Raw genomic sequence first — 21,133 nt, forward strand, 5'->3', positions numbered from 1 at the left:
TTTATCATGGAGGTGAGCTACCGCTAAATTCTTCTTTTCGTAATTGTTTCGCACTTCGTGGAAAAGGGCTTATGTCGTGTTTATCCAGGTAAGCGGCACTCATAGACTACCAACACCATTTCTGGTTTGTGTAATTTTTGTTAGAAAAAAAAGTATATTCAGGAAATATCTCTGAACAAATATGGATTTGTTATCATATATTTAAAATTATATCATAACAACAAAGATATTGTTTTTCATTTTTCCTCATTTGTCAAATTGTATTTGCATCGAAAATTAAAAGTTTTACATAATAATTAATTTTAAGGGAATATCGCCAAACAATCATTTAAAATGATATCAAACAAATATAGGTTTATTTCTTACCGCCAAGACTTATCAAATTATATTTGCATTAGAAATTGAAATGTTGCCATAATAATTATGCCATTTGATGTGCTTCTTGATCGGGTACTCTGACATCAATGGTCCGGTTATTAAAATTTAAAGTAGGGAGAATTTGCTGTGGCAGTTTTAAAATGTTAATATGTATTTGACAGTAGCATTGCAATCTACGTAATATTTTACCAGCTTTTATCATCCCCAGCTATTAACTAATTGCATGTTCTACCTCAAATACACATCATTCACACACATAATTAGCTAATTAGCATTTTTCATTATCATGATTTTTAACAACTTAAGGAGCTTCATGCTGGTAAAAAAAACTACCTGATTGTATGAATAATACACTAGGGAGTCTCATTACTATATCTTTTTTCATTAGTATTTTTAATTACTTCTTCATGATAGAAAAAAAACACATCTGAACAGCTTGAAAAGCTTCTAATGATTTTGTCTATTTTTAAACTGTATCTTGTTGCAGAACAACAATTGTGACTATGTCCTAATTGAATACATTGATGTTTAAAAAAAATAACATGCTTATTTTTTAAAGATCTAGTTAAATGATATAAATGTACTCAATTTCAGTTGAATGGCACCAATTACAGATTATATTACAAAGTGTACACATAGACATAGTCTTTTTTACATGATGGAATTTTCACAAGAAATACCATTAACATTTAAAATACCATATACTCTTTTTGCTGTGATTTTATACCAGAAACAATAAATTCCATGCTACACAGAATATGAATATGAAGCTTATTTGTTTCACCTTTATATATTTAATGACATTTGACTTCCTAAGTATTATTTATATCATCAAATTCTACTTTTCTAACATTTTTTAAAGTTTAGTAAGTAGACTTCTATTGCTAGAATTTTTAACACAGAACCGTTGAAGGAGTTAAATTAAACCTAGGATTGTACCATCAGATGCAGTGTTCTCCCAATATAGAAAATTAAGCGGAAGAGTACAAAATTGTATAAAGATATAACTATCTACTAAATACAAAGAAGTCAAATAATATTGTACTTTGTCTATCCAATCGACAACATACAGCCTTTGATTGCCCTTGGTCTATGTTTTTAATGGCTAGGCCTAACCTACCACTAAAAGAGTGTTTATGTACAATTTCCTTACACCTTTTTTAATACTCGTTGGAGTAAATTTAAACCGGCAAATCTTGCTGGCAAAACCTGCTTCGGGAGAACACCACACCGCATCATCATTAAACTTGCTCAACATTTTTATATATATGTATATATATTATTTTGTCTTATCGTTAGGTATCTGGGTTGTCTGAGCTAATTCCGGCGCTTTGCGAAGCTGAACTGAACATTTCGCAATGTCGACGGTGGCGCCTTCATGTGTCCATGTTAGAGAAGCTTTCCTGTCTTCCCAAGTGTCTTACAAGTGATCAAATTTATAGTAAATTTATTCCAATTGTAACGAAGCATATTACAATGCATGTAAGTAGTTTCAAAGTATAATACAGCTGTCTCATTTGTCTTTGTGTCCAATGGCTAGCTATGGTTAGCTACCATGGTCTTTGTGTCCAATGGTTAGCTATGGTTAGCTACCATGGTCTTTGTGTCCAATGGCTAGCTATGGTTAGATACCATGGTCTTTGTGTCCAATGGTTAGCTATGGTTAGCTACCATGGTCTTGTGTCCAATGGTTAGCTGTGGTTAGCTACCATGGTCTTTGTGTCCAATGGTTAGCTACTATGGTCTTTGTGTCCAATGGCTAGCTATGGTTAGCTACCATGGTCTTTGTGTCCAATGGTTAGCTATGGTTAGCTACCATGGTCTTTGTGTCCAATGGTTAGCTGTGGTTAGCTACCATGGTCTTTGTGTCCAATGGTTAGCTATGGTTAGCTACCATGGTCTTTGTGTCCAATGGTTAGCTACCATGGTCTTTGTGTCCAATGGTTAGCTACCATAGTCTTTGTGTCCAATGGTTAGCTACCATGGTCTTTGTGTCCAATGGATAGCTACCATGGTCTTTGTGTCCAATGGTTAGCTACCATGGTATTTGTGTCCAATGGTTAGCTACCATGGTCTTTGTGTCCAATGGTTAGCTACCATGGTCTTTGTGTCCAATGGTTAGCTACCATGGTCTTTGTGTCCAATGGCTAGCTACCATGGTCTTTGTGTCCAATGGCTAGCTACCATGGTCTTTGTGTCCAATGGTTAGCTACCATGGTCTTTGTGTCCAATGGTTAGCTATGGTTAGCTACCATGGTCTTTGTGTCCAATGGTCAGCTACCATGGTCTTTGTGTCCAATGGTTAGCTACCATGGTCTTTGTGTCCAATGGTTAGCTACCATGGTCTTTGTGTCCAATGGTTAGCTACCATGGTCTTTGTGTCCAATGGTTAGCTACCATGGTCTTTGTGTCCAATTGTTAGCTACCATGGTCTTTGTGTCCAATGGTTAGCTACCATGGTCTTTGTGTCCAATGGTTAGCTACCATGGTCTTTGTGTCCAATGGTTAGCTACCATGGTCTATGTGTCCAATGGTTAGCTACCATGGTCTTTGTGTCCAATGGTTAGCTACCATGGTCTTTGTGTCTAATGATTAGCTACCATGGTCTTTGTGTCCAATGGTTAGCTACCATGGTCAATGTGTCCAATGGTTAGCTACCATGGTCTATGTGTCCAATGGTTAGCTACCATGGTCTTTGTGTCCAATGGTTAGCTACCATGGTCTATGTGTCCAATGGTTAGCTACCATGGTCTTTGTGTCATATGGTTTAGTTACCATGGTCTTTTTTTTTTCCAATGGTTAGCTACCATGATTCCACCTACCCATAATGAAATATATGCTATGCATATATTTTTATGCACTGGACCTTTTATCCTAGAAGACTAAAACTATCAGCGAGGAGAGCCTTTCCTGGACCGATTTTACGACTAGGTTCTCACATGCTATTCCCTTACCATTATGTCATATACATTCTAAAAATTGTCTGGTCCTTACCTTAATAACTGAGAAATAGTTGAGATCTTAAGCTCTGTCTACACTATCAAAGTTTATGTGACAGGAAAGTGTGATGTGCCCAAATATGGTAGTGATCTGACATCATTGTGTCCATATCACATCACATTTTTTTGTCTAATAAAATGTAATAGTGTAGAGAGAGCTTAAGTCATGAGTCTAAATATTTCTTGTCTTTTGCAGAGAGTTCTTCCGGTGAAGCGTGCTGCTGTAAGGACATTGTGTGTATTTATGAGATACAACAGAAAACAAGAACACAGGCAAGAGATATGTAGTAGACTAATACAAGGTAAAAAATGCAGCAATTTATATGCTAATTCTTGTAATATACGGACTTCCAAGTGTCTATTCTTATATTGCAAGACTAGAACTTTTTTAGAAGCGGCTTATAATGTAATCTCATCACTGATACAATAATTATTGTTTTCATTTTACAGAGAATATAGTAGAGCCTTCAGAGGAGACCTTCGTGCCTCCTTAAATGTTTCGGCGTTGGATGTTGTGTTAAAATATATTATATTTTTTGGGAAAGTGTCCCCTTAATAGGAGTGTAGGTGAATAAAATTGCCCGTAGTCTTAAAATATATTTCCCTTCGTCATCATTTGATAGGAGGGTGTCCCTTTTTAAAGTTTTATTCACTAATATTTTTCTTTGTGTTTTTTCTAGCCTGCTGTCACTCTAAATCATGTACATATAGGATGCTTTTCATTGATGTTTGCCAGGATATCATGGAGTTTTTCTCCAAGGCTTATTTCAAAGATAATTTGTATGAATTTGTATTAGAATTAGCTGAGGATCCTGTTCCCAATGTTAGGTAAGATTACACTACACTATCAAACTATATGTGATGCTCTCATATATAGACATGATGATGTCATATCACTACCATATTTGGGAATATCAGTACCATATTTGGGCACACTTTATATATAAATTATACTAGTTTGATGTAGACAGAGCTGTTTCTGCTACAAAATATTACCCAAAATGCAATGTGCTCAAACATCCAAGATGAGTAGTTGCCTTAAGGTCAACAGGGGTGAATAAAATCTTTATATTGCATTGCAGCTAAAACTTACATAGCCCTAACAGGTTAAATGGCATTCAAACACCCAAAAAATTTGTGTTTTTAACCGTTGTTTTGAGAATGTCATTTAACTTTTTTTTTTTCCTGTTTCTGCTATTGCGAAATTTGGGATAATTTAATAATTGGTTATATATTCGCAGCAGAAACAAGCAAAATGTTGTTGCTTAATATGATTACTACACAATTTCATGTTCATAATTATTAATATTTTACAGTTTAAAATTCTGCACAATCTTGCCTATGTTAATTTATTTTACCTGGTTAAATGATAGTGATTGTTTGCAACAGAAATAGGCCAAATGTCGTTATTTGTACTGTGTTTATTCAATATATTACACAATTTCATATTCATGACTTATAACATATATTTACATATGTTTACAGGTTAAAATTCTGCACAATCTTGCCTATGTTAAAGTCTCAAATGAAGTTACCTAAGGATCGACAGATGCTACAAGATTTGGAGTACATGGCAAGGAAGCTAATGCTACAAGAAAACGACAGGGACGTCAAATCCGCAATTAGAAATGTAGGTTACATATTTACAAAATAAATCATACTATACTAAATTCCCATGGTCCTGGGTTCAAATCCCATCCTCAGCAAAACAACTCCACTTGAAGAATAAAGCTCTGTCTACACTATCAAACTAGTTTGACAAAAAAAAGTGTGATGTGCCCAAATATGGTAGTGATATGCTCAAATATGGTAGTAATATGACATCATCATGTCCATACATTTTTTTGTGACATAAAGTTTGATAGAGTTTTAATAGTAATTTATAAACTACGGACAGAATGCGAAATACTATTTTTAATCATGAGAATTATCCAAGTTACGATTGGAATTGAACCAATGCCCTCAGATTCTTTAACAAGAAGCTGACTGGTAACCTTATGTGCATACATTATGAACAAATTGTCGTATGCGAGTGGACGGTTGAGTAGTTTTTTCGTTGAGTACTTCTTTAACGGAGTATTTTGAGCATTGAGATTGTTCTTAACGAAAAAGCTTTCGTTGTCAACGTTTTCTATTCGAATGACTTTCTGTTGAGCACAAATTTACAATTCGAATACAAAAAGTACTCAGCGAATCTTTACGTTGACAACGAAAGTTCCCAATCGAATACGACAATTGATAACATTTATTTCACTTTTTCCATAAAACATTTTGTGCTTGAAATAAAATGAAAGTACAATTGATCAAAAGTAATAAAGAAATAATAAATAATAGATAAATGAGAAAAATTACAATTGTATTTTTATGATTTAATGAGTAAATAGAATTATAGCCTTGCAATTCTGAAGTATTTTTAGTATTTATGTTACTCTATGTATTAAAATCAAATTCATTAAAATACCGGTTTTCTTATTTCCATTTTAGGCTTCATTCGAATTGGATAAAATTCAAGTTGTTATGGAATCTGTAAGTATTTTACACCATGTCAATTTAAGATTAAAACAACTGTTTCAAACCATATTATATTTTTACCATAGATCGGATACATTATACATTTAACATTATTCAAATATTAATATTTGTAATCTTTTTGGGGTTTTTCGCAGCTTACAAAGCCGGGAACAGAACATGATATTTTAGATCAGCGTAAAGAAGAAGAAGAAAAAAAGATTTTAGAATTAGAAAAACGAGAACTAGAGGAAAAAGAGCAAGCGCCAAGTAAACCTGGTGCTCCTTCCAAAACCGACCGTAAAAAACCCAACAGCGCAAATATTACAGAATCCAAGCTTTCAACTAAACGAAATACTGGTAAATAATCTTTAACAATGAAAATTGGCATTTAAAATTAATTAAATTATTGTGGCATTAAAAAAACTTTTTATTGTGATTATTAATAATAATTTTGTGTCCATTAATAATAATATATACTGGATTTATAAAGCACCTAATGTTGTGAAACCTCTAAGCGCTGTACATGTTATTACATTACATTGTTTAAAAACCTTTTGAGCACAACACTGTGTATTATAGTATGAATCATGGTTTCAACTCTTAGTGTTTTTGTCTACATGATGATTGAAAATGTTTGTTAATTTCGGCATTTGCTAGGCTCTAAAACAAATAAGACAACAAGTTCAACTAGTAAGAAGAATGCAACCTCATCTATCCTGCCTGGTCCTCCACCTCACCACACCTCAGCAAAAGGTAAATAGAACAGCATTCTCACTATGTCATCATATGGAATAAGTCTTTCTTTTTCCAAAATGAATGGCTTTAAAACTGGAAATCCATTGTACACATCTGGCTTGTGTGAACTTTAAAGAGCCTAATGAATCTTTCCAAAAAAAACGTTTTTGGTTACCCCTGTTGTACTGGTCCATCTTAACCTGTTTATGGTAGGCACTGTACTGTGGCTGCCATGTGTCCGTAGAAGACCTAATCCAAATGTCCTCATTTAGCATGAATATTATGAAACTAAAAAATCAAACAAATTGTATATACTATTTCGTTTTAGCTTCTAAGACTACAAAGTCAACTGTGAAAGCACACACCAACTCATCGCTCTCGTCCAAGTCGGCTGGTAACCGTGGTCGCAAATCTCCAACGCATGCCGAAAACAACAATATAGAATCACCAACTGGAAAGTAAGTCAATTATGTTTTATCAAACAAAATGTCTTTTTAAGGAATCCAAATTTTGCCAAATTTATACCTCATTAAAGTTTTATCTACACTATCAAATTGTTATGTGACAAAAAATGTGATGTGCCTTTATATATGGACATGATGATGTCATATCTCCACCATATTTAGGCATATCACTACCATATTTAGCCTGGCCACAGCTGTTTCCAATATTAAAGTAGCAAAAAGGATTATCATTTTTACATATAAAACTATATCTCTCGTATGTATATTAATACTATATATTGTATTATTGATTATTTTGCTGTATGTAAATTAATTAATAATAGTGTTTTTATGAAGTGGTATGAATACTAAATTAATATGTTGTGTGGAGTGTTGAGTAAAGTAAATATGTTTGTACCGAGTGTTGATTGAAGATTAATAGTAGGTTGATATTAGGTTATATATAATAATTAAAAATTGCGTTATAACTTAAAAATTCATTTGCAAAAACATTTTATCGATTCATTGTTTGAAATGAAAAAAGAATGTATTATATACCGTAAATTGTAATGTAAATGTTAATATTTGTTTGTCTTTTCTGTACAATAGAAATATGTGTAATATTATATAGTGTACATATTGCATTTTGGTAGGCATACATATATATCCCTGCATTAAATGTATCTTCTCCTTATCTGCACTTTCAGCATCCTTTCTAATTTATCATAATTATCACTATTACCAATATCATCAATATACCATCATCCTTATACCAAAACCACTGCCACCAGAATGCCATTAACACCACTACCACAATATACCATCCTCATTATCATCATCAGTATACCATTATCATTATCTGACATTAGTACATTATTATACCCACATCATTACCACCAGAACACCGTTATAGGATAGAAACAAACCATCATCATTAGTATACTATCATCAGTATACCATCATCATTATACCATCATCATTATACCATCATCATATACCAACACTAATACCTACCACCAGAACACCATTGTTGTACCAATACTAATACGAATATACCATCATCATCATCAGTATACCATCATCATTATAGCAACATCACTACCGCCATACCACCATTATTATACCAACACTAACTATCACTAATAAACCATCATCATCATTAGTATACCATCATTACTATACCAACACCACTACCACCATTGTTATACCAACACTACTATCACCAATATATCATCATTATCATCAGTATACCATCATCCTTGTACCAACACCACTACCACCAGAACACCACCATTATACCAACACTACTGATACCAAAATACCATCATTATCATCAGTATACCATCATCCTTGTACCAACACCACTACCACCAGAACACCACTATTATACCAACACTACTTATACCAATATACCATCATTATCATTATCATCAGTATATTATCATCCTTGTATCAACACCACTACCACCAGAACACCACTATTATACCAACACTACTGATAACCAATATATCATCATTATCATCAGCATACCATCATCCTTGTACCAACACCACTACCACCAGAACACCACTATTATACCAACACTACTGATACCAATATATCATCATTATCATCAGTATACCATCATCCTTGTACCAACACTACTACCACCAGAACACCACTATTATACCAACACTACTTATACCAATATACCATCATTATCATTATCATCAGTATATTATCATCCTTGTACCAACACCACTACCACCAGAACACCACTATTATACCAACACTACTTATACCAATATACCATCATTATTATTACTATCACTATACCATTATCATTAAGGTCATAATTACTATCATGTTGATCACCAATAGTATCATCCTCTCTAAAGCTCTGTCTACACTATCAAACTTTATGTGATGTGTCCATATATGGACATGATGATCACTACCATATTTGGGCATATCACTACCATATATAGGCACACCACATTTTTTTCACTAGTTTGATAGTGTAGACAGAGCTTTAAATTCAAACCCAAAGTTTCAAATGGTGATATGTATGTGTTCGTATTTGTGTGTCTTGCTACTCAAATTTGTATCCCTAATCTTGTGAAGATATTTTGCATTTTGTATACGTTTCTCTATAGCTCATGTATTTGCATTTTCAGCAACAGAAGAAGGGCTGGTTCGGAAGGCCTGATTTATCCACCGCCCTCTATTTCCAACAGGTCAACCACGTGACTTGAACTTCATTTATTAGCTTATCACGTCGTATAATTAAATTCACTATATAACATGTGTGCTGTGTTTTAATATCACAATTTTGAAAAAGAGTTGGTACAGAAACAAAAGCCATAAATTTATGCTTAAATTTTATAGAAAAACCTACATAATGTAAACACATTTTACCACCAAGGCATTTTATTTACTTTTAATACTTATGTGTGATGTGTGAGATTACAATACTTTACACAATACTAACTCATGTTTAATTAATATATATATATTACAATTAATATTACAGATCAATTTTCATTTATTTATGATAATTTTATGCTTTTGAAATTTATTTTTAGTCATATTATAATGTGTTAGCATTTGAAAGTACAAGGGCAAAACATACAGTAGAACACTTATTAAGTGTCCAGGCAGGTGTCCCTGAATAGGTTTGAGAGTAGTGTTAAAAGACACATTGACCCTTTATTTCATGAGCCAGTGTCCCCTTAATAGGTGTGTCACTTTAATAGTGTCGACCATACTGTTAAGACACATTGGCCCCTAAATAGGCCCAGGGATTTCCTAAAGGAGTCATCATAATGTGACTTATATTATCCATGTAATAAAATTGTTTACTGTTAAACAGTATTCATATATACAATTGCACTGCATTATAGTATTACAGTTTAATATAGTAGACTTGTGCACTCATTTTATGTGTATATATATATTTGCATACATTAGTGACATTTCACTGAATGATATATATTGAATGTAATTTGTGTGTATTATATTGGAACGCAATGGTTTTCACTACCATCGTTATCACCATATCATTATCACCATATCATCACTTGCCTCGACCAAGACCACTACCATAAACATTGTCATCATCATTGTAAATCATTATTAATTATCAGGACCGTCAATATTGTCTACAATAATACTATCACCATTATAATACCCAGTATATTATCACTTTTTATCATATTTCATCACCATCACATGTATAAATTATTATTATGTCACCGTGACAATTTACTAACATTTGCTGTTTTAATTAATCCCATTTTATAATTTTAAACTTTACATTAATTCTTCATTTTCAGGTTAAGAAAAGTTTCAGATGTAGGAGTGCGCAGAGTGGCTAGTAGTAGCCCAGTACAAGGTATTGTTTAAATTTAATAACTGTATAATGCTTTGTCCACACTATCAAACAAGTGTGATGTTCCGAAATAGGGTACTGATATGCCCAAATATGGTAGTGATATGACATCATCATGTCCATATATGGGCACATCACATTTTTTTGTCACAAAGTTTGATAGTGTAGATAGAGCTTAACACAAATCGTCTTTAACTATACTTTTTCTTTTTAACAATTAGAAGCAAAATGTAATATATTATATATTGTTTGATAAAAAAATATAAATCTTGTATAATATAATATTAGTAGTTCAATATACAAATATATATTTAGTATAATAATATCAATAAAGATATAGTGTATATTTGTTATTAATAATCAATAGTATGTTTTTAATTGTTATAATTTTGTGTTGCAAAATAATATTAATATTTAATAGGAAAATCATAAATTTTATATACTGTAATTAATGTCTATTTTTTCTTCAAGCTTCAGGACAACCAAAGCTTACTTCATGTCGTTTAATTTATACAAATTATCACATAAAATAATGTTAATAAATAAAAATAATGCTATATTATTAATAAATAACATTAACAAATATTTATATTCAATTGTATTATGTATTTGTATTGATAGAATAGAGTAATAATTGATTTATTCTTTGTGGGATTCTATTGGCTACTAACCTTCTTACCTCTTGAAACAGGTCTCCCTCAACGTAATAGTTCAGCTTCTTCTGTTTCGAGTACAAGCTCACGTAAATCTACTCACAATGTGTCCACAACAAAGTCGTAAGTCTGTTACCGTGTGTTTCTTGTTTATGTTGTTCTAATATAATTATACTTGTAAACATATTATAATGCTTGGTTCACTGTAAATGTAATATGAATAATGACTCCATTTTGTGTCCGATTTATCAGTAAACAACAGTAGGTAGTTGACTGTTTTCCTCTTTAACAATAGAGATGTAACTAAAATATATTACAGTTCAGTGAACACATAATTCAAGTTTTGTCATAATGTAGAGTTGTGACTTGGTGGTTATGATGCTTGGCTACCAATCACAGGGTCTTGGGTTCAAGTCCTGTCATATATCAGATTTTTTTTCTAATGAAAAATTACAACTCCACTCCCAAAGACTTATAATAAGACTTTGTTTATGTAGAGCATCTTGTGTATATGTTTGTCTTGTGAATGGGATTGCCACCTTTAAGAAGGATAGTGTATGGTTATCCTTGCCAATTTGCCTAAATAGATAAAAACAAAACAAAAAATTAAAAAATGTGAACATCAAAATTGGTCAGCAATTTATTTATCTGTATTTGTTTTGGTTTTTTTTCGACCAGGAAAAAGAGTAGCAAAACGTAGCAGTAGGTTCCTTAGCTACGAGCACCAATATGGATGGACCCCGAAAAATACATCAACTGGTTGAAGAAGGCAACAAAGTAGTTGTAGAACACAACAACCTAGAATTACATTAAAAGAATGCCACCAGCAAAAGATGGTGAACCAAATGATGTAAATGCTCAAATGGCAGCTTGAAGGTTGGGGATTTATGCAAAGACAGCTGACTGTGAATATGGTAGAATCAAGATGTTGGACTTTGACTGTGAAGATGGTGGATTCAAGTTCTCTTTTTAATAAAATACATTTTGATTGATATGTTATCGAGAAAAAAAATAGGTTGCCATCAGTTGAATATGGCAACCATGGGAGGATGGCACATCAAGTGTACAAGAACTGGAGTTGCCAACATTTAGTGAGTGACATCATACAGATCAACTACTGCATGAACTTGGTCTGGTGCTACAATAAAGACTCGCTCTTAACTTGGTCAGGTGCTACACACATGCTGAAGATATCTTCCGTGTTCACACTCTTCAACGACAACCATATGATGTTTTGTCCATGTTCTTCTGTGAAGGAGTATTTATTTAACAGACCAGCTTCGTTGCTAACAAATGGTTTACTTCATAGTATAGACTCAACCTAATGGATGTAGTGCAGTGGTGTATTACAGGGTGCATAACATACATTTAAATAACAGACACAAAAATAGAATTCAGTTATTACGTATATATAACGTTCACTTCAAATTGTGATTTTAAATTTAATTATTTGTAAGTCTTTATTTTAAAGAAGGTGCTTCGTCTCCCTCACCACCGTATTAGGAAGCTTTCGAAATGAGCGACACGGCATCAGAACTTTCACAGACTGTTGAACAGGCATCGCGTCTTGTCCAATCCGTATCTCTATTTCCCTAATGTTAATACAAGATGCTCCTTTGCATTGATAATTAAAAAAATATATTTAAATGTTTATTCCCTCCTAATGTACACATTATTTTTATTGATTTATAACAATTTCTAATTGATATTAATTGGTGCGGCTTCCATGATAGATATTTTGATACATATACATGGTGCTCTGGCAAGCCAACAGAATGTTTTTAATTAATAACAATTTTATAAAAGAATATAACTTGCACGATTATATAAATTTGGCTTCCAAAAATTTCAATTTTTATCTGTCAAATTAGTTTATTTCATTTCTCCTTCTTTCACTTTTCATGCATGATTTTTTTTATCAAAAACTTGTGGTATGTCCAATTTATTGTATGAAAAATATCGGGATATGAACCAGCGACCTCACGCTTGCAGGTTGCAGGTATCATATTTGTACCATAATAGAGATAACAAACATACAGAATATCCATGCTGACAAACGAATGATCCAATTTTAACATCAAGTTGTAGATTGAATGGATTGAGCATGTGCAGATGTGTGTTACGCCCTACTGCCTTCTGTAGTGTATTTGGATATTAAACTCCAATTAAAAATCGTACAAACATGAAAACATACAGTTTAAGAAAGAAGAAGGAACTTATGTTGTATAAACAATTAATGGCCGTGATTCAGATTATATAGAATGTTTAAAAATATCAAACCTTGACAAATGTTTTCTAACTACACCTTTGCAAAGCCAAAAATAAAATGTGTAATGTTACTTATTACTATTTATTTATTTTTATTGATAAATACACAATCTAATATTAATATTATTTAATGAGTATAGGATTTTTATTTATTTCTTGTTTATTTAATCTTATTTTATATGGTCAACTCTTAAACTTTCCAAAATTATTAATCTGAAAAAATAATTTTCAATAAACCAGACATAGACTATGGATATCTGGGTTTTAAGAAGTTGACCTGTCATAATGATAAATATCTATTCTGTGACAATGTTTAGAAAATGACTATAGATCTGTTCATTGTGATGATGTCACAATACCATGTGATCAAAACTTGTTCTTTATGTAAATGTAAAATTGATACTTTATATTACTGTTACTGAATCAATTATTTTGTATTTTATGTACAATCTTCTTTTAAATTATTAAGTTTTAAAACATAAAATTCCTGAAAGCTGAGCTAAGCTTGAGTAGATTATGAAATCACTGGTGGGTAACAACTGCTTTGGTGTCTGTTGACAACAAATAGAGTCACATGGTACTATGATGTCATATGATTTTGATTTATTTATATTAAGATGTTTTGTTATTAGATTACAAAATTTAGATGTTTGTAAATTGTTTGTTAATTTATATAGTTTCAATCTCAATTAATTATTGTTGTATGCCTTTAATATTATATGTGCAATAATTTAACCATTGATGAATCATTTAGTTACGTCCAAAAAGTATTCATACATAAACAAAAGACCCTCCAATTAAAAACCACTTTCATCATCACTAACAACCCACCTCCAAAAAGAGTTTTCGCCATTTTGCCTTTTAATGTCAGTGATTTTGACTTTACATGCATGTATGTTCCATAACTAAAAAAACAGCTGAGTGTTGTGTTTGCTATGAAAATAATGTCCAATTGGGAGATTATATGAATTATGAGTTTCTTTGATATGTTGGGGGTAGGGGGATTCGATTTGATTTTAGTTCAAAATTCATACCAAATCACTCACTAAACTTTCTGTGTAGAAATACATCACAAAACATGGTACGCATTTATACTATTATGAAGAGAAAATATATATATTCATAAAGAATACTGCTGGTGCTCAACAGCTTATCAATATTGTTGTAGTGTCTGGACAGAAAAGTGTGTAAAATGTGTGTGATAAAATAGGACATGCAATTATGCTTGTGTACTGTATACATTCAGTAAAAATGTTATTCGATTTAGAAACTTTTCCAAAAGCCCTTTTCCTCATTCATTACATCCTTATACCTTTATCTTGATATAGAGTAGAAAACCCTCCTTTGGGGACATCCCTATTCATGGCACAGGGATATCCTTATTCAGGGGACAGGGACATCCCTATTCAGGGGACAGGGACGTCCCTATTCAGGGGACAGGGACATCCCTATTCATGGCACAGGGACTTCCCTATTCCGAAGACAGGGGCACAAAAATTCAGGGGACAGAGACATCCCTATTCAGGGGACAGGGACATCCTTTATCCGGGAACAGGGACATCCCTATTCCTGGGACAGGAACATCCTTTTTTTTGGGAACAGGGACACCCCTATTCCGGGAAACAGGGACATCCCTATCCAGAGTACAGGAACATCCCTATCCAGGGTACAGGAACATCCCTATCCAGGGTACAGGAACATCCCTATTCAGGGTACAGGAACATTCCTATTAAGGAGACACTTTCTTGGGTCCTGAAGGTGTCCTTTTCATAGGATTTCTACTGTATTTTGGATTTCTACTGTATTTTGGATTAAGCGTTTTTATCATTGTTAACATAGATGAACACAGTATCTAAGATTTTAGAAGTATTAACAACCAGATTTTTAAGAATATATTAATCTAATTTATTTTTCTGCAACATTTGTAGTATACTTAATTTGACAAATCCACCCTACACTATCAAACTAGACAAAAAAAGTGTGATGTGCCCAAATATGGTAGTGATATGAGGTCATCATGTCCATATATGGGCACATCACATTAACTTTGAAAGTGTAGACTGAGCTTAAACCAGCCATTTTTAACAGATATAGAATAAGATTCTGTTTAGAACATAGAACACAATTGGTTTTTAATTAGTAAAAGCAAGTCACTGTTTCATCAACATCTTATTGTGTACAGAGACAGTATCTTGGTCTAGATAATTATTGTCATTTTAAAAGAGCTTGATTATTCTCGCAGTTGTTGTAAATAAATGTTGTAAAAATGTAGTAATTGATTTATTAGATTGTTCTTGGGTTTTCTTAAAGAGTCTTTCACACCTGTTCCAGGCACGGTTCCGGTCTGGCGCCGGCAAGTCAAAAGGAACGCCAAACGTTTTCTATGCTATGCGGCAATCGATTTGATTTGCCAGTACAGGACCTGTGCTGGAACAGATGTGAAAGAGCCTTAACTGTTTTTCGTAAATAGGGTGCATGGAATAAATTAGGTCTGTATAGAGTAGTGTAGTTAATGTAGTGTAACTCTTCCTTTGGGTTGACACTCCTATTTCACTTCATTGTGAAATGAACAAGTACCAATACATGTTTTAAACACTGCACCAACCCACTATTTAGGGGACACATATAAAGGTTGGTGGGTCCTGAAGGTGTCCCCTTAATAGGGGTTCCACTGTATTCGCTTTGCCGAACCTTGTCCAATGACCAACAGTACGTACAATATTTCCCTTAGCCAAGTGAATATGGCCACTGGTCATCACAAATCAAAAAGGGGTGGTGTTCTAGGAATGACTTCGCAGTCCTAGTCGATGGAAAGTCTGTTCTGAATCTAGTTTGTGATTTTGATTAAAAAGGACAGAACAATAATAATTACTGAACCATTTGCGTATAATAATTTAAGTTGAATTTAATAATTTCTAAATTATAAAATACAAAAGATAACAATATAAATTATATAATGTATAAATTTAAAAACTAGTACAGTAGAAATCTACTTATTATGGTGGATCCATACATTTCAGATACAGTATTTTAATTTTTTTGATTTTAATCAGATTATCATCTTGTCAAAAATACAATCACATATGTTTATCTAAAGTTTTTTATATTAATAATAATGATTTAGTAATGATTATTTAGTACTTTCATTTCTTAAGCTCTGTCTACACTAGCAAACTTTATGTGACAAAAAAATGTGATGTTCCCATATATTGACATGATGGTGTCATATCTACCTAACTACCTTATTTGGGCACATCACACTTTTTTTGATAGTGTAGACAGAGCTTTATATGTTTATCAAGCTGTAATAAAGTTCATGAAAATGTGCCATTCACAAATTCTTCCAATCAATTATTGTAAGGCAACAAAACAGTGCCAGACATGGGTCCATGATGGGATTATACCTGTAGCTGCAGTACAATATTAATCCCATGTACTAACTTAGTCATAATAAACAATGTATCTTTGGTAATTTATGTAGATGCCGTTTTAAGGAACAGACCTGCCGCTATTTATTTAATAGCTTCTGAGATGTTTAAATAATTTAGATTTTTTTTTTTGGTTGCTATGATGCAACAGAGAGTCTCCAAACATCAATCGTGACAACCATAAGATCTGAAAGACTTCCAGTAGGTACTGTATGAAAGTGTGGTTCCCACTTGGATGCAACAAGACGATATAGACACAATGCAATCACGAGCGACAGTTTTGATGATCTTGATTGGTCAAATTACTTGCTGTGCGTTTACGTCCTTGTTGTGTCGCATCCAAGTGGAAACCAAGCTTAAAGAAAAGTTAATTTATAAGAAGAATTCTAATATTTCCTTCCATGTCTCTGAGTGGGTTAGTAATCTCACTGAGAGACGCCAAACAAGAGGCAATATCTTCAGTTTCTTCTTGATCTGTTGATATCACAGTCTTTTCCTCTTTTGCAATCTGTGCCAATACATTTAGTTGAGAATCAGACGGCATAAGCAGAGCATTCGAGTTGTCGTGCATGGACGGTTTTTGTTCCGTTTCTTCAACCGGACTTGGTTCTACCTTATCAATCATTTTATGAGTCTTTGCTAAATGTATTCCATCTGTTTTTAAGACTTTCCCATGCTTTGCATATAAATGTCTTTTATACGTGTTCCTGGTTTTGAACCGGGCAGAGCACTCAGTGCAGCCAAATGGTTCCTCGCCCGTGTGTCGTCGCAGGTGTTCCCTGAAATGACTGGCGTGTCTGAATTCTCTGCCGCAATGTTCGCAAGTAAACCGACTTTGGTCGTTATGGATCATCATGTGATACTTGAGACTGTGTAGCCGAGTGAATGTAGCTGAACAAACTTTGCAGGAGTATGGTTTTATACCTGTAAATGAAAAAAAAAAATTGTTGTGGAGCTTTAGATTGGTGGTTAATCTTCTTGCTTTCCAATCTCAAGGTTCAGGGTTAAATTCTGACCTAGTGCCAGGGTTGTAACTCCCTACTCCTAACTACACTCCCTAAGCCTCAGATAAGACTTAGTCTATAAGCACGATAAATTATTAAATAGTTTATCCATCCTGTAATTAGCAAGTTACTATGTCTATGAAATGAAACAGATCAGATTGATGAACTGGCTACCAAAATAATTGACTATTCCATATATTGTTTGGGGTTACTTTTATAAAATGTGTGTGTGCATGTTAACTTACCTGCATGACTCCTGTAGTGGGCACGCAGAGTTCCAAATGCAGTGAGCATCTTTCCACAAATCTCGCATTCCAATAGTTCCCCCTTTCTAATACGACTTCGTTTGCGTGACTGGTATAAGAGTTCCAAGGCTTGTTTCTAGATGTTTTGATAAAAATATTTACTGGTAATAATTTATTTTTCAATATTTTTAGATATTTTTTTAACAGTATTACAAGGAATTTAGCTTTTTAGTAATTGCCACTTGCATTATATGCAAAACTTATTGGGTACTTTATGCAGTTGTTGTAGATTACTGGCCCAGTAAGTCCCTCGCTAGTAACATGTAAGTTGAAATAGCAATAATAAGTAATGGTACAAAAAAAAAAATTCTTGAAGCATTGTGAAAACAAATGAAAGGGGAAAATGGGAGAAAGTCAAAGTTTAATGTATGTGGATATGCTGTCATCTCTAACCAGAGTTTAAACTGATGGACTGCAGTTAGCATCAGTAACACAAAGACAACCACTTACTCTTATTCTTCTCTCATCAGGTGTCAAATGTTGAAAGAGTTCATAGTTGATGACTGCCAGTTGTGGATCCTGCTTCCTTTTCTTTTTACCTTTTGTCAGGCCAACATCCTGACATACATTGTCCATATCAAAGTCTGTCACAATCTCCACACTATCAATATCAGCTGTAGAACTCTTAAACGGCTTCTCTTTCATATCAAGACGCTCTTCTTCTACCACTTCCTCCTCTTGAAAAACTACTTGATAATCTTGATAATCTTGACTAGTAATTTCCGGTTCAGGTATTGGCATACCAGATGAGTCAGTATGTAGAGCTGTTGGCAGAGGTTTTGTTGGAAGGAGCGCGTAGACGTGGTCGACATGAGGCGGTGTAAGAGGAACGACCTCCATCATGGCAATCAGGTCATCAGCAGTACCCTGCATGTATGTCTGTACGACGATCTCTGCACCAATATTATCTGCATTGATTTCCTCTGTTATACAGTTCTCACCAATAGGTAGATCAAAAATGAACTCTGAGCTTTCTGAAGATATGTCTCTCTGTAATGATTTTGGAGGTCTTCCTAACTTAACTTCTTCTTTTGGTAAATCTATGACATTATTTACTGACAGACTCTGCTCTTCGACTGTCTGTCTTGGGATTTTTATATCTGCATCTTCTGGTTTGTTGGGTGTTTCTGAGGTACTGGATAGGTTGATCAATCTTCCTTTGGGTAGAAACACAAGTTCATTCACTCCTTCATCAGAATGAATGATTGTAAACTTGTCATCAATGTGTTTACTGTCACTATGCAACACTTTAGCTAGTATTCTTTCACTTCTTCTTCCTTGTTTTGTTGCGTCTTGCTCATCTTCATTTTCCGACTCTTTCATGAAATGCTTTTGGGGAGATGTTTCTGAAGCTATATAAATAGATGTAATTTGTTAAAATAAATGTATCAAACTAGTTTGCCCAAATATGGTAGGAATGTCACATCATCATGTCCATATATGGGCACATCACATGTTTTTGTCACATAAAGTTTGATAGTGTAGAGAGAGATTTAGAGTTAGAAAGCATGTGTCCACATAATCAAGATATCTTAGTAAGTTAACATAAATTAAATGATTGAACTTACATTCACTGTCTACACAAAGTGGCCTCTTCACTGCAGTGATATTAACAGTATCCTTTGCTCTCTTTGAATCTGGATCTAAAATAATAAACAAAATAAATAATTTTTTATATTTTGCATATTGATGTAATTTTCTGGAAAAAATAATCCCAGTTGGTTTAAGCTGAATAACTTGTTGACTCTCTAGACCCAACAAAGCTTAACTTATACAGTGGTTTTGATTACCCAAATTACTGAGTGTCAGGAGTTCCCCAATATGTCGAAGTAGATGCCGTCGAATCTCCTCCTTGGTGTCCGAAGCTGAACCGCAAAAAACCTCTCTGCAATTATGCGGCATCATCTGACAGCTGTACTCGTGCTGGATGATCGTGCTTGATCGATCTTTAGGAATCTGCTTGGTGGTATGAATGGCGTACTTGTCAACAAGTTCTGTTACCGGTAAACGTCGTAATAGATCTACGTTCAGCGACTCCTCTTCTGCGAGTTTACTTTTCTTTGATTTGGTTCCAGAATGAGATGGTACTATCTTTTTCTAAAAAAATAAATATTAATGTTTTATTTTACATTTGCAAACAATCAATCGTTCCATTTTTAAAACGCCAAAAATAAAAAATATTGATTCTTACAATTATTTAATACAGTTTTTTATTTTTTTAGTTATTTTCTATTGTCACCAAGTGTAACACCAGGAAACAACCTTACTTTTGTTCCTTTCTTTGATGGTGTCTGTGGTTTCTTTTTCGCTTTTTTTAATGGGGAAGGTGGCGACAGATTTTTTGCCATCATCTTGCTCACGATTCGGCTTGACCTTCGTGTACTTTGTGGCACTTCTGAATCTAATTGGTGACCTGAAGTTTCTTTTGATACAAAAGATTTTTAGTTATAGGAAAAAAAGATTGATTTATTATTTAAAAAACAAAATAAACAATACAAACATTCTAAAGAAGGGAAAATACAACTTTATTTTGGAGAACAAAGACCATATCTTTCTTAAAAGTTTGTCTTATCATGGATTGATTCTATTTCTTCAATACAATTGAAATTTTAAGTATAAAATAGGCCTATATAAACATATTTTGTTGTTAAATATATTTATACTTTATATCATTTAAACATAATAAAGTTAAACACAGTGTTTATAGTTTGTACAGTACGTTCTGTATGTATGTAGCAGCACACACAGCAGCAAGTCACGAAGACGAAATACGATTGTCATTGCTGAATATTATAACAATCATTTTTAATGCTTTAAGCAGAAATCTGTTATGTAAAATATAACTCTAGTAAGGCTACATACCATCTGGTACACATAGCTCCAAAGATCGCTGAGGTTTGTTTTGTTTTCTCTTGGTTGAAGACATTTTAATTGATTTAAATCAATTTTTGCGTCTTCTGCTCCAATTTGAAGTCGTCTGCTTTGCGAATTGTAAGCGAGGTCATATTATATGACCCAGAAATAAGTTTTTTATTTTT

The 21,133-nt window shown here is 33.3% G+C and overlaps 2 protein-coding genes across 2 annotated transcripts in view; one reads left to right on the forward strand and one right to left on the reverse strand.

The window, feature by feature from the left end:
• The window catches only part of LOC140061154 (serine/threonine-protein phosphatase 4 regulatory subunit 4-like), a 51,689-nt gene extending 36,048 nt beyond the window's left edge, over positions 1 to 15,641 (forward strand). The window contains exons 15-25 of the mRNA XM_072107626.1: positions 1,678 to 1,860; positions 3,574 to 3,679; positions 4,058 to 4,205; positions 4,863 to 5,007; positions 5,862 to 5,903; positions 6,044 to 6,245; positions 6,546 to 6,641; positions 6,952 to 7,081; positions 10,382 to 10,440; positions 11,129 to 11,213; positions 11,769 to 15,641. Coding sequence (XP_071963727.1) covers positions 1,678 to 1,860; positions 3,574 to 3,679; positions 4,058 to 4,205; positions 4,863 to 5,007; positions 5,862 to 5,903; positions 6,044 to 6,245; positions 6,546 to 6,641; positions 6,952 to 7,081; positions 10,382 to 10,440; positions 11,129 to 11,213; positions 11,769 to 11,790 — 1,218 coding nt within the window. The 3' untranslated portion in view covers positions 11,791 to 15,641. The remainder of the gene's footprint in view (positions 1 to 1,677; positions 1,861 to 3,573; positions 3,680 to 4,057; positions 4,206 to 4,862; positions 5,008 to 5,861; positions 5,904 to 6,043; positions 6,246 to 6,545; positions 6,642 to 6,951; positions 7,082 to 10,381; positions 10,441 to 11,128; positions 11,214 to 11,768) is intronic.
• A 719-nt stretch (positions 15,642 to 16,360) lies between these two features.
• LOC140061156 (uncharacterized) lies at positions 16,361 to 21,061 on the reverse strand. Its single transcript, XM_072107627.1, has 7 exons — positions 20,958 to 21,061; positions 20,363 to 20,517; positions 19,886 to 20,192; positions 19,664 to 19,738; positions 18,546 to 19,447; positions 18,036 to 18,171; positions 16,361 to 17,710 (listed from the first exon to the last, which is right to left on the reverse strand). The coding sequence occupies exons 1-7, from the start codon at positions 21,019 to 21,021 to the stop codon at positions 17,154 to 17,156; spliced, it is 2,196 nt and encodes a 731-aa protein (XP_071963728.1). The 5' UTR covers positions 21,022 to 21,061; the 3' UTR covers positions 16,361 to 17,153.
• Between the last annotated feature and the right edge of the window lie 72 nt (positions 21,062 to 21,133).

The sequence above is a fragment of the Antedon mediterranea genome, chromosome 10, assembly GCF_964355755.1.
Source record: "Antedon mediterranea chromosome 10, ecAntMedi1.1, whole genome shotgun sequence".
NCBI classification, from domain to species: Eukaryota; Metazoa; Echinodermata; class Crinoidea; order Comatulida; family Antedonidae; genus Antedon; species Antedon mediterranea.